This window comes from Mixophyes fleayi, chromosome 9 (assembly GCF_038048845.1).
Source record: "Mixophyes fleayi isolate aMixFle1 chromosome 9, aMixFle1.hap1, whole genome shotgun sequence".
Lineage (NCBI taxonomy): Eukaryota > Metazoa > Chordata > Amphibia > Anura > Limnodynastidae > Mixophyes > Mixophyes fleayi.
The window spans coordinates 10,610,891-10,624,954 of record NC_134410.1 but is presented as its reverse complement, the minus strand read 5'-3'; the positions used below and the strand labels follow the sequence as shown (position 1 = coordinate 10,624,954).

General features: G+C 41.4%; 1 protein-coding gene across 1 annotated transcript in view; it reads right to left on the bottom strand.

The window, feature by feature from the left end:
• The window catches only part of LOC142101917 (putative HLA class I histocompatibility antigen, alpha chain H), a 162,146-nt gene that overhangs the window by 116,250 nt on the left and 31,832 nt on the right, over positions 1-14,064 (bottom strand). The window contains exon 7 of the mRNA XM_075186360.1: positions 10,432-10,480. Coding sequence (XP_075042461.1) covers positions 10,432-10,480 — 49 coding nt within the window. The remainder of the gene's footprint in view (positions 1-10,431; positions 10,481-14,064) is intronic.

Below are 14,064 nucleotides of genomic sequence, written 5' to 3'. Positions count from 1 at the left end.
GTACCCCCCCCTTCAGGGGTGGCCTCCGGACAACCTATAAGGCTTTAGAGGGAACTTGGTATGGAATTTCTTCAACAAACTCGGAGCATGAAGGTCTCGTGCAGGAATCCAAGAACGCTCTTCAGGACCGTAACCTTTCCAGTCAACCAGGAACTGCAAGGAACCTCTGGAAATCCGAGAATCTAGAATCTCCTTCACCTCAAATTCCTGATCTGGTGCAGAAATAGCAGCAGGAGGTCTTCTTGAAGAGAAGAATTTGTTAACAACAAGTGGTTTGAGAAGGGAAATGTGGAAGACATTGGGAACCCTCAAGGTAGGGGGTAATTTTAATCTAAAGGCCACCGGATTAATGACCTCAATGATCTTGAAGGGACCGATAAATCGGGGAGCGAATTTCCTAGAAGGAACCAACAGGCGAAGATTCTTTGTAGACAACCACACTTTGTCACCAGGAGTGAGTAGTGGAGACGGTCTTCTTCTTTTGTCAAATGCTTTTTTACTGATGGCAGAGGTGTGAAGTAGTTTGCGTTTGATAAGATCCCACCTAGACGAGAAGTCCGATAGAAGGGAATCCACTGCAGGGACCCCAGAAGCGGTTAACTCTTTGAAGGGTGGAACTTTAGGATGAAATCCCTGAAGAGCAAAAAAGGGAGAAATGGAGGTAGAGTCATGTGAATTATTATTGTGGGCGAATTCTGCCCAAGGTAATAAATCAACCCAATCATCATGTTTAGCTGAAATGAAACATCTGAGGAATTTCTCCAATTCTTGATTCGTCCTTTCCGTGAGACCATTACTTTGCGGATGATATGCAGAAGAGAAATTTAACTTAATTCCACAAAGACGAGAAAAGGCCCTCCAAAATCTTGCCACAAACTGAGTTCCTCGATCAGAAACGATAATATCTGGACAGCCGTGTAGGCGGAAAATTTCTTTAATGAAGAGTTGAGCCAGAACAGGAGCAGAAGGGAGACCTTTTAATGCCACAAAATGAGCGGGGCTCGGGAAAGGCGATCGGTGACCACCCACACTACTGAGAACCCTCTGGAGGAGGGTAAATCTGTGATAAAATCCATGGAGAGATGACTCCAAGGTCGATCCGGAATTGGCAGAGGCTGCAGCAGACCGTATGGAGCTTGACGAGGAACTTTATTCTGAGCGCAAGTGGAACACGCCGTCACAAACTGTCGAACGTCCGAACGGATAGCCGGCCACCAATAACTACGGGAGATAAATTCCAAGGTCTTCTTTATACCGGCATGACCAGAAAAACGGGAGGCATGAGCCCATTTAAGGAGTTTAGTTTGGAGATGTGGAGGAACCAAAGTCTTCCCGTGAGGAATGATCACCCGAGTAGGAGTAGTAGCCAAAATACATTCTGGATCTAGAATAGACCTAACACTCTCTTCTTCGGTATCCATAGAATCAAAGGAACGAGAGAGGGCATCAGCCTTCTTGTTCTTGGACCCTGGTCTGAAGGTAATGATCATATTGAATCGTGAAAAAAATAACGACCATCTGGCCTGACGGGGATTGAGGCAGGATGCAGTTTGTAGATAAAGCAGGTTCTTGTGATCCGTAAAAATAGTAACAGGAAATCTGGCTCCCTCCAAATGATGTCTCCAGGCCTCCAAGGCCAATTTGATAGCAAGTAGTTCTCTGTCTCCAATGCCGTAGTTTTTTTCGGTGGATGAGAATTTACGAGAAAAGAAGCCACAGGGAGAAAACTTCCCAGTAGAATTCTTCTGAGACAAAATAGCTCCTACTCCAGTGGAGGATGCGTCAACTTCGAGAAAAAAGGGGAAGGAAGAATCTGGCTGTTGAAGAATAGGTGCCGATATGAAGGCTTCTTTAAGATACTTGAAGGCCTCTACCGCCTCTGGTGGCCAGGTCTTAGCGTTGGCAGATTTCTTGGTCAGGGAAGTGATGGGTGCAATAACAGACGAAAACCCTTTGATAAAGTGGCGGTAATAATTAGAGAACCCAATAAAACGCTGGATGGCCTTAAGTCCAACCGGTTGGGGCCAATCAGAAATCGCCTTTAATTTCTCAGGGTCCATACGTAATCCGGAGCCAGAAACCACGTGACCAAGAAAAGGAAGATGCGTTTTTTCAAAGACACACTTGTCCACATTACAGTACAGATGATGCGACCGAAGGCGTTGAAGAATCAAGGAGACATGATGGCGATGAGTAATAATATCAGGTGAAAAAATAAGAATATCGTCAAGGTAGATGACAACAAATTGATACAGGAAATCCTGAAAGACTTCGTTAATAAAATTTTGAAAAACCGCAGGAGCGTTACAAAGTCCAAATGGCATGACAAGATACTCAAAATGCCCATCGTGCGTATTGAACGCCGTCTTCCATTCATCCCCTTGTTTAATACGGATAAGGTTGTAGGCCCCTTTCAAATCCAGTTTAGAAAAAATTGAAGCTCCCTTGATCCTATCAAAGAGTTCAGAGATTAATGGTAAGGGGTACCTATTCTTTTTCGTTATGGCGTTGAGGCCACGGTAGTCTATGCAAGGACGCAATCCGCCGTCCTTCTTTTTTACGAAAAAGAAACCTGCTCCTGCTGGTGACGAGGATTTCCGAATAAAACCCCTGTTTAAATTCTCCTTAATATATAGGGACATGGCCTCTGATTCGGGTAGAGATAATGGAAATACCCGTCCTCTAGGTGGTATCTTATCCGGCAACAATTCAATGGAGCAATCCCAAGGTCTATGAGGGGGTAACTTGGAAGCCTCCTTTTCAGAAAAGACATCAGAAAACGAATGATATTGAGGAGGAATACCGGAGGGTGTTGGGAGACAGCCCATAGCGGGTCTATGAATCCTGGGAAGACATCGGGAATGACACTCTGAACCCCATGCAAGAACTTCCGGTTTCTGCCAATCTAAAATGGGGGAGTGAAGTCTGAGCCAAGGTAGGCCTAAGATCAACGGGTTGATAGCCTTTGGAATGACTAAGAAGGAGATTTCCTCAGTGTGCAAGGCTCCAATGCGTAGAGACATGTTAACAGTTCTGTTCTTAATGGATCCTCCAATGATACGACTGCCATCTATAGCTGTAATGGCAATAGGTGGATCTAAGGGTTGCCTAGGCAATGATAACCGCTCTACAATGTCAGCTCGTAAAAAGTTCCCCGCTGCACCGGAGTCAATAAGCGCTGGAAGAGACAATTGTTTATCAGTATATTGCAGAATAACTTGGATAGAAAAACTAGAATCCATAGGAGAGAGAATGTTCATACCTAACTTAGTCTCTCCGTCATCAGTTAGGTCCGATCGTTTCCCGGGCGCTTCCCACATTGACTCAGGACATGACCGGGTTCCCCGCAATAAAGGCATAAACGATTCTTGAACCGCCTCTCTCTTTCCTCCTGGGATAAACGTGCACTTCCCAACTGCATAGGCTCTTCCTCCGGTGTAATAGGACTTTGGAAGCGAGGAGCCAAACGGAAAGTAGATCGACGGGAACTCTCTCTCTCCTGAGTGCGTTCACGGAAACGTATATCAATCTGGTTACAGAGAGAGATCAAAGCATCCAGGGTAGTGGGTAACTCTCGGGCTGCTAGCTCGTCCTTAATACGATCGGACAAGCCTTGCCAAAATGTGGCCACTAAAGCTTCATTGTTCCAACGAAGTTCGGCCGCCATAGTGCGAAATTGAAGGGCATACTGGCCCAGAGTAAGGGTACCCTGGCGCAGACGGAGGAGTCCAGAAGCTGCACTGGAGACTCGTCCGGGTTCATCAAAGATGCGTCTGAAGGTTTCCAAGAAAGTGGCACAATTATGGAGAATGGGGTCATCATGTTCCCAGAGAGGAGAAGCCCAGGCAAGCGCTTGACCAGACAATAAGGAAATAATATAGGCGACTTTAGTTTTCTGTGTGGGAAAGTTCCCGGGCAAAAGTTCGAATTGAATAGCACACTGGTTCAAGAAGCCTCGGCATTCCTTAGGATCCCCATTGAACTTGGGTGGGTTAGGTATGCGGAGTTGAGAGGTGGTGGGAGCAGATACAGCTGAACCGCTTGGAGCGGGGGCAGGCTGTGGGGCCGGAGCAGGTGGAGGATTAGGAGCTGCCACCTGAGCTGCTTGGAGCGTATCCAACCTGTTAGACAGAGTCTGCAAAATCTGTAATAACTGTTCTTGATTTTTCCCCTGTTCCTCAACCTGAGCCGCTAAGTTATCCAGTAGTACTCTCGCAGTGGGATTCCCTGTCGCTTCCATCAGTTAGATAAGGGGGCAGAGCAAACTGTTACGATCTTGATGCCTTAGTCAGTATTAGCACAGGCTTACCTAGGGCGCGGAGTCTAACGGCCTTCCGGTCTTCACCAAGAACCACCGCAAGGTAGTGTGGGCTTAGCTGCCGAAGAACCGCAGGTCGCGGCCCCCAGATTAGCCTACTGACGTAAGGGAGAAAGTTCTAAGTGATGGCAGGCAGACAAGAAAATAGACAATGCGGTGCAAGTACAGGCACTAACCGTGAATTCCAGGCGTAGTAGGTCTGGAACAGTAACCGGTAGATGCACGGAGGCAATGGGTGCGTGGCAGGATCCAGAGAATAGTCGGTAACACAGCCGGGTCGGTACACAGAAGGTATCAGGTATACGGTGCCAGAGGGAGATCCAGAGAATAGTCGGTAACACAGCCGGGTCGGTACACAGAAGGTATCAGGTATACGGTGCCAGAGGGAGATCCAGAGAATAGTCGGTCACAGCCAGGTAGGTACACAGGAGTAGGAGGAATAGAGGGGTAAACAGGGAGCAGGATCACAGGAGTCAGGACACAGGAACTGTAGCCAGGAACAGGAAACACATTGCTCTGACACAGGCAGCGTGTCAGAGCAGGGAAGATATAGTAGTTTGAATTACCCGCCCAGGAGTCACATGATCAGCAGCAGAGAGAAGCAGGAAGTGCGGCAGCGCTAACAGAAGCAGCGCTGAAGATATGGACACCGCTGTCAGCTCCCGCTGACAGCGCAGCGGAACGGGGACAAGGTAAGTTCCTAACATATGCCTGGGCTGGTACCCTTGACCTCTTGCCTATAGATCAGGGTTGCTGTGGATGGTTCCCCCTGGCCTATCACACGGGCCAGAGCTGCAGGTAGCGGGCAGAGCGTTGGTACTGGAATGCTGGGTCCCAACCTCAGAACAGCTGGATAATGGATTATATTGGGTCTAATCTGTAGGTCACAGGAATTACAGCAGGCATCAAAGCGGGTTCCTTGAGCAGTGATGTTTATTAATTCAGGAAGTCTTAAAAACGACCGTTACATACACTAGTTTGAGGTACTAATGATACCCAGAAAGGTACAGATGGAATAATAATATATTTCAGTGTAAAACACTAGCTTGGCAGGAGGTAATCCAGCTCCTGCCCCTTTAACCAATCCAGACTGAATATTTATAAGGGTCTCTCATATGTATCCATGGAACCAATATAAGTCTCCACCAAAGACCACAGTGACCTCCATGCGGGAGTCCAGAGAGTCTAATGTAGTAGCTAGAAAGCCGCCTGGTTTTAGTTGGGTACATAAATATTTACAAAGTTAAATTCTTGATGAAAAATCATACACTACACAAAACAGCCTAGGCCCTCTCCAAAGGAGTAGTGAGAAAGTTTGGTAACTAGTAAAGATGGTTGTGTAAGTTGTACAACAAGATCACAACAGATGCAGTAGCAGATAGAGCTGGAGAAAACTGTGACTGTGAAAATAACACTTACCGTATATACTCGTGTATAAGCCAAGTTTTTCAGCATACTTTTGTATGCTGAAAAAGGGCACTCGGCTTATACACGGGTGAACTTACCTGGTGTCCGGTCCCTCGGCTGTCAACTTCTGCATATGCGTTCCAACAACAGGAAGTTCGGCATTTGGAACGCAAACTTGCGTTCCAAATGCCGAACTTCCTGTTGTTGGAACGCATATGCGTTCCACTGTCGGGTAAGTGAAATCTCTCTCTCTCGTTTTTTTTAATTTACAGTGCAATTACATAATGAACAAACAATACAGCCACCATGTTCATACATTTATATCCCTACCCCTTATATACCCCTTTATTTAGGTTAGGTTCTACCCAATGATTTTATAATCATTTATGAATGTTCCTTGTCTTCTAGCTAAAAATGATTTCATAGATTGAACCTATCATTTTTATTTAGGTTTTTAAATTAGCGCTCTTTTCCACCCTAGGTTTATACTCGAGTCAATAAGTTTTCCCAGTTTTATGTAGTAAAATTAGGTGCCTCGGCTTATATTCGGGTCGACTTATACTCGAGTATATACGGTATATGAAAGTTTATTATTCTAATATGTGAGTGCAATAAAAAAAAGATTATTATAAGATTATAATACTAGGACTTCACTATATATATATATATATAAATATATATATTTTTTTTTGTTCTCCCATTTTGTATATGAGAAATATTGTTCAATAAAGAGGAAAATCAGAAGTATCCTTTTATGAAATTAAGACACATGGGCAAATAATTTGTTTTACACAATGACTGACTGGTTCTATTAGTGTAAAAAGCAAAGGATTTCCTAATGTGCACTCTATGGGGTAAATTGATCGAGCTGCGATTTTCCAACGGATTTCCCCTATAACAACTAGTCAGATTCTAGGGCCTGATTCATTAAGGATCTTAACTTAAGAAACTTCTTATTTCAGTCTCCTGGACAAAAAAATGTTACAATGCAAGGGGTGCAAATTAGTTTTCTGTTTTGCACATAAGTTAAATACTGACTGTTTTTTCATGTAGCACACAAATACTTGACAGCTTATTTGTACACTGAAATTTAAAGTTGATATTTGTGTGCTACATGAAAAAACAGCCAGTATTTAACTTATGTGCAAAACAGAATACTAATTTGCACCCCTTGCATTGTAACATGGTTTTGTCCAGGAGTCTTAAATAAGAAGTTTCTTAAGTTAAGACCCTTAATGAATCAGGCCCCTAGTTATCATTTATTTTGTACATTCTACAAAATGACAGCTAGAATCTGATTGGTTGCTATAGGCAACATCTCCACTTTTCAAACTCGCCGAAAGATTGCAGCTTGAAATATTTACCCCCATGTCTCTATAATTGTCACAGTTTAACCCAATTCATCCAAAATATTTCATAAAGATTGGAGGATTGCAGGGAATAGTGCATGTCCCTGACTTGCCAAAGACAATACTAGAATACCATGAAAAAACACTGTGCTGAGGATGGCCAAACTTTTAAATATTATAGTACCAACACAGTGAATATAAAATAAGTACACACTTTATAATCAATACAAATATAAATATATTAACAATCACTTTATGCTGCTTGAATATCATTATAATTATGAGCATGCTCATATACAGTAATACAATGTTTCTGGTTTTCTATTATCCGAAGTATCACATGGTTTCTCTGTGTAATGTCCTTTTATCTAAGTCTCAGCTGAATAGAGAAAAGGGGTGCGCATAGCTAGTAGTATATTTTCTATATATCTTGAAAGGGTATAATACTCAGCGGCTAGATAAGGGAGAGTCCACTCCCCAAATAGAGACACAAAATAAAGGATATCAGCGCTCGAGTAAGCAAAGGAAAAAAAATAAAAATAAAAAAAAAACGTTATAATGTAACTGAATATGGTGATGATTGTGTGGATTAGACCCTACAATTATGGAATAATGTGAACATAAGGATGGAATAATATAGGCAAATATTTTAATCTGACAAGTAAAAAGCATAAAAACACATTAAACAATAAAACAATAAATGGTGAGTCAAAGCACAGTCCGCTGACATCAACGATTGAGGTATTGATAAAAACTGCTAATGCTAATGTTGTATTGGTCACAACAGGTACATAATGTCCAAATTCCTAATTGTGAGTAATGAAACTGATTATCCGTCCTGATGGTGGCAATGGCGGGGTCCAGAAATCAAAAAACTGATCAGTAAAAAGTGAAAATGAAAAAAAAAAACCCGATACTTGCGGTTGTCCTAAGTATCAGCTGAAAATAGGGCGACATAAACGGATCAGCACCATAATTCACATATAACTTGATGTTCATTGAAAATCCGTTTTCCGGTTGATTTTAATCTTTACTTTGTGGTATGAAATAAGTCTCTCCTCAAGTCCTATGAACGAGCATAAACCATGAGATTATTTCAAGTCATAAGTCTGTACAAACAGATATGTATTCTATAGCAATGGGTATTCTTGCTTAAGTATATGTAAAATGCAGTATTGTGTTGATTAAGTTCCTTATTCCAAAGGTTAGGGCTGAAGCCTCTTGCAAGGAAAACTGAACAGTTGAAATCATCTGCCTGGCAGGGATCAGATGCAGCCTCAAGCAGCGACAGGCCCGGGTCTGTGCTGTGACCGACATCTAGGTGTAATTAGCTTCACCAATATACTCACTGGTAGCCCGTCTCGATCTTGTGAAAAAGAGGCAGTTCCAGCCAAAGGGTGAGCTGCAGAGAGGCCCCACCGTGGTTTACCTCTGATACCAGGTTATACTGCAACTGATGACAAAAGCATGGATGTCCAATTCACAATGTAAATAGCAATACAGATGTTTGACCCTTTCATAAACTCCAACAGAATGTCATAAAGATTTCCTGACCAGTTTTATAACCATCTAGGCAATATCAGCATGGTGGCGTAATGGTTAGCACTTCTGCCTTACAGCACTGGGGTCATGAGTTCAATTTCTGTCTATGGTCTTATCTGTGAGGAGTTTGCATGTTCTCCCTGTGTTTGCGTGGGTTTCCTCCAGGTGCTCCGGTTTCCTCCTACACTCCAAAAACATACTGGTAGGTGAATTGGCTGCTAACAAATTGACCGTAGTCTGTGTGTGTGTTAGGGAATTTAGACTGTAAACCCCAATGGGGCAGGGACTGATGTGAGTGAGTTCTCTGTACAGCGCTGCGGAATTAGTGGCGCTATATAAATAAATGGTGTTGATGATGATGATCCTCAGAGGATATGTGGATTGTATAGTCTCACCAAACAACAGAATGCCAAGCTGGTTCTATCAGTGTAACTGAGGGCTGAAGACCAAAAGAAGAAAAGCTTTTTTTTCGGACTATATATATTTGATATAAGAACAATGGACACTGGATATAATAACACTTCATATAAGAATGCTGGAAACTGGATATAATAACACTTCATATAAGAATGCTGCTGGACACTTCATATATGAACACTAGATATAAGAATACTGGATATAATAACACTTCATACAAAAATACTGCGCACTGGATATAATAACACTACACATAAGAATACTGGATACTGGATATAATAACACTTCATACAAGAATACTGGGCACTGAATATAATAACTAACACTACACATAAGAATACTGGACACTGGATATAATAACACTTCATACAAGAATACTGAGCACTGGATATAATAACACTACACATAAGGATAATGGATACTGGATATAATAACACTTCATACAAGAATACTGGGCACTGGATATAATAACACTACACATAAGAATACTGTATACTGGATATAATAACACTTCATACAAGAATACTGAGCATTGGATATAATAACACTACACATAAGAATACTGGATACTGGATATAATAACACTTCATACAAGAATACTGGGCACTGAATATAATAACTAACACTACACATAAGAATACTGGATACTGGATATAATAACACTTCATACAAGAATACTGAGCACTGGATATAATAACACTACACATAAGGATAATGGATACTGGATATAATAACACTTCATACAAGAATACTGGGCACTGGATATAATAACACTACACATAAGAATACTGTATACTGGATATAATAACACTTCATACAAGAATACTGAGCACTGGATATAATAACACTACACATAAGAATACTGGATACTGGATATAATAACACTTCATACAAGAATACTGGGCACTGGATAGAATAACACTACACATAAGAATACTGGACACCTGATACATGAACACGTCTGCACAGCCCCCAGGCACAGAGGATCATGTGGCTAATAGAGAGCACACAGTGCTGTTCAAAAGTAGTCAATTGAATATTTAAGCAGGGACATCACCTGACTTGATGACCGCAGGACCCGTCCAATCAGCGGCCACCTGTACTCATAAATTTTGACTACATTTGAATATCACTATGAGATCTATATTACCCAGCATCCTCTGTGACTGGAGGACTCAGCAGCAGTAATGAGGTAACGGTGAAAGTAACAAGTGGGAGGGGTTATCATGTTAGGGGCGGAGTAACCTTCATATAGTGTCCAGGTTTCCATTTAAGGATCAGGACACTTGTTATATATAAACTGAGTTACTGTATATGACAGGTTCCCTATATATTACACAGCATTCAAAGTATTAATAACAACAAGCAGAAAACCAGTAGTGTTGGGAATCTGCCCGGTCTATGGCAGCGGAGGCCTCAGTATTTCTCATCTTTGTGAATTCTGGATCTACAATGACAAAGAATATAAACTCTAAATAACAAAAGACGCTTTCACAGTGGTCTAAATACGTCTAAACTAATTATCTAAATAACATTGATTCCTCATATGCTCAACAATCAATTGTGAACTCGTCTGTCTGACATTTATACAGCAGAGAACAAATCACTAATAATATATATTAGATAATATGTATCTATTAGAATACATAGGAATAGTCAATTATTCGTTCATCTTACAAAAAGGCACAAACACAGTAAATATTAGAGAGAGGACAAGAACTGAACTACAGATATATGCTGGCTATGGCCACTTCACGTCAGTCATAAAAAGCTAATATATTAATACATGTGGGTTCTTACAGCGAGAAAAGATGGCTCACCTAATGCCAACCTCTATTACTCTGTTCCCGCACTGTCCTTGTGACATAACAGATATAAATATAGACATAATGATTAATATTTGCTATTATATAGTCAGCTACTTATTGTTCTGCAGCACAGTGAGACCAGACAAGTCACTAATAGAGAAAATCTCTCCAAATATTAGATCTGTCACATTCATGTTTGGTACTTATCTGTGTGTAATTCTGAAACCTGTTTATTTAAAACACAATTATATTTCTATGATGTATGAGATCAAAATATATTTCGGTATAAAAATGCATGAGTAAGAAATCTGGTTTGCATAGAAGTGCCATATTCCCATTGGTATACACACATACACACCCCCCCCCCCCCAAGTGACGTCACACAAAAAAAGGGGGTGTGGGGGTCGAAGGGTAAAAATGTTTTTTTATTAATTCCTGAGACTAATGCACAATGTTAATTTTACCCAGAGGCCAAGCTGTTTGGAGTATGATCCACAATTCTGCAGGGACAGTTGAAACATTTCCATGTCTGGATTTTAGCCTTTTATTTTAAAGTAGCTTGTTTTGCATTTTAATGTTGTATGTCATATTATTATTATCATCCTTTTTTACCATAAGCATTGTGGCTATTTCGCAGTATTAAATTGAATTTAATAATGTTCTGCCTTTGTGTTCTTAACAAATTCAAGTGCTGGATAGCTTGGATATTAATATAAACACTACATAACTGAAATACAGGGTATTATTTGGCTAATTATAACTATGGTTGATTAAAAGTTTAATTGTAGTTGGATATAAATTGTGATTGCATTTTGAGTAAGGGGAGCAAGTAAGATTTTCTTACAACGTGGTCTGTGATACCAAATCTTGGTGGTGGCCGTTTTGGAATTAATAGCAATTGTGTCATATCAAAAAGGAGAATTTAATCATTGCTAGTAAGACCACGTCAGACACACTTCACGCAGACTCAGATGAGTGTTCTTAGTTACAGCTTCCATCACATAACCTCTTTCATTCTAATAATGGAGACAGACATAGATGTGTAACACCACATTTACTAATTCCACATCTCTATCCCAATACATTACACCAACACTGTATTTCAATCATGTTCATGTGTGAGAATCTCAAATATTGTTCAGTAACTTACACTCAGGCTTTCTCTAGGTTGTTGGAGTCAGAGGTCTTGTCTGAGGCTGTAAGAGGATCAAACAATGTTTATCTTGTATAATAATTACAGTATATACACAACAGAGACAGAGCAGCCCCCTCACACACATTGTACAATGATTACACTATATACACCACAGAGACAGAGCAGCCCCCTCACACACATTGTACAATGATTACACTATATACACCACAGAGACAGAGCAGCCTCCTCACACACATTGTACAATGATTACACTATATACACCACAGAGACAGAGCAGCCTCCTCACACACATTGTACAATGATTACACTATATACACCACAGAGACAGAGCAGCCCCCTCACACACATTGTACAATGATTACACTATATACACCACAGAGACAGAGCAGCCCCCTCACACACATTGTACAATGATTACACTATATACACCACAGAGACAGAGCAGCCTCCTCACACACATTGTACAATGATTACACTATATACACCACACAGACAGAGCAGCCTCCTCACACACATTGTACAATGATTACACTATATACACCACAGAGACAGAGCAGCCTCCTCACACACATTGTACAATGATTACACTATATACACCACAGAGACAGAGCAGCCCCCTCACACACATTGTACAATGATTACACTATATACACCACAGAGACAGAGCAGCCTCCTCACACACATTGTACAATGATTACACTATATACACCACAGAGACAGAGCAGCCTCCTCACACACATTGTACAATGATTACACTATATACACCACAGAGACAGAGCAGCCCCCTCACACACATTGTACAATGATTACACTATATACACCACAGAGACAGAGCAGCCTCCTCACACACATTGTACAATGATTACACTATATACACCACACAGACAGAGCAGCCCCCTCACACACATTGTACAATGATTACACTATATACACCACAGAGACAGAGCAGCCCCCTCACACACATTGTACAATGATTACACTATATACACCACAGAGACAGAGCAGCCCCCTCACACACATTGTACAATGATTACACTATATACACCACAGAGACAGAGCAGCCTCCTCACACACATTGTACAATGATTACACTATATACACCACAGAGTCAGAGCAGCCTCCTCACACACATTGTACAATGATTACACTATATACACCACAGAGACAGAGCAGCCCCCTCACACACATTGTACAATGATTACACTATATACACCACAGAGACAGAGCAGCCTCCTCACACACATTGTACAATGATTACACTATATACACCACAGAGACAGAGCAGTCCCCTCACACACATTGTACAATGATTACACTATATACACCACAGAGACAGAGCAGCCCCCTCACACACATTGTACAATGATTACACTATATACACCACAGAGACAGAGCAGCCTCCTCACACACATTGTACAATGATTACACTATATACACCACAGAGACAGAGCAGCCCCCTCACACACATTGTACAATGATTACACTATATACACCACAGAGACAGAGCAGCCTCCTCACACACATTGTACAATGATTACACTATATACACCACAGAGACAGAGCAGCCCCCTCACACACATTGTACAATGATTACACTATATACACCACAGAGACAGAGCAGCCCCTCACACACATTGTACAATGATTACACTATATACACCACAGAGACAGAGCAGTCCCCTCACACACATTGTACAATGATTACACTATATACACCACACAGACAGAGCAGTCCCCTCACACACATTGTACAATGATTACACTATATACACCACAGAGACAGAGCAGTCCCCTCACACACATTGTACAATGATTACACTATATACACCACAGAGACAGAGCAGCCCCCTCACACACATTGTACAATGATTACACTATATACACCACAGACAGAGCAGCCCCCTCACACACATTGTACAATGATTACACTATATACATCACAGAGACAGAGCAGCCCTCCTCACACACATTGTACAATGATTACACTATATACACCACAGAGACAGAGCAGCCCCCTCACACACATTGTACAATGATTACACTATATACACCACAGAGACAGAGCAG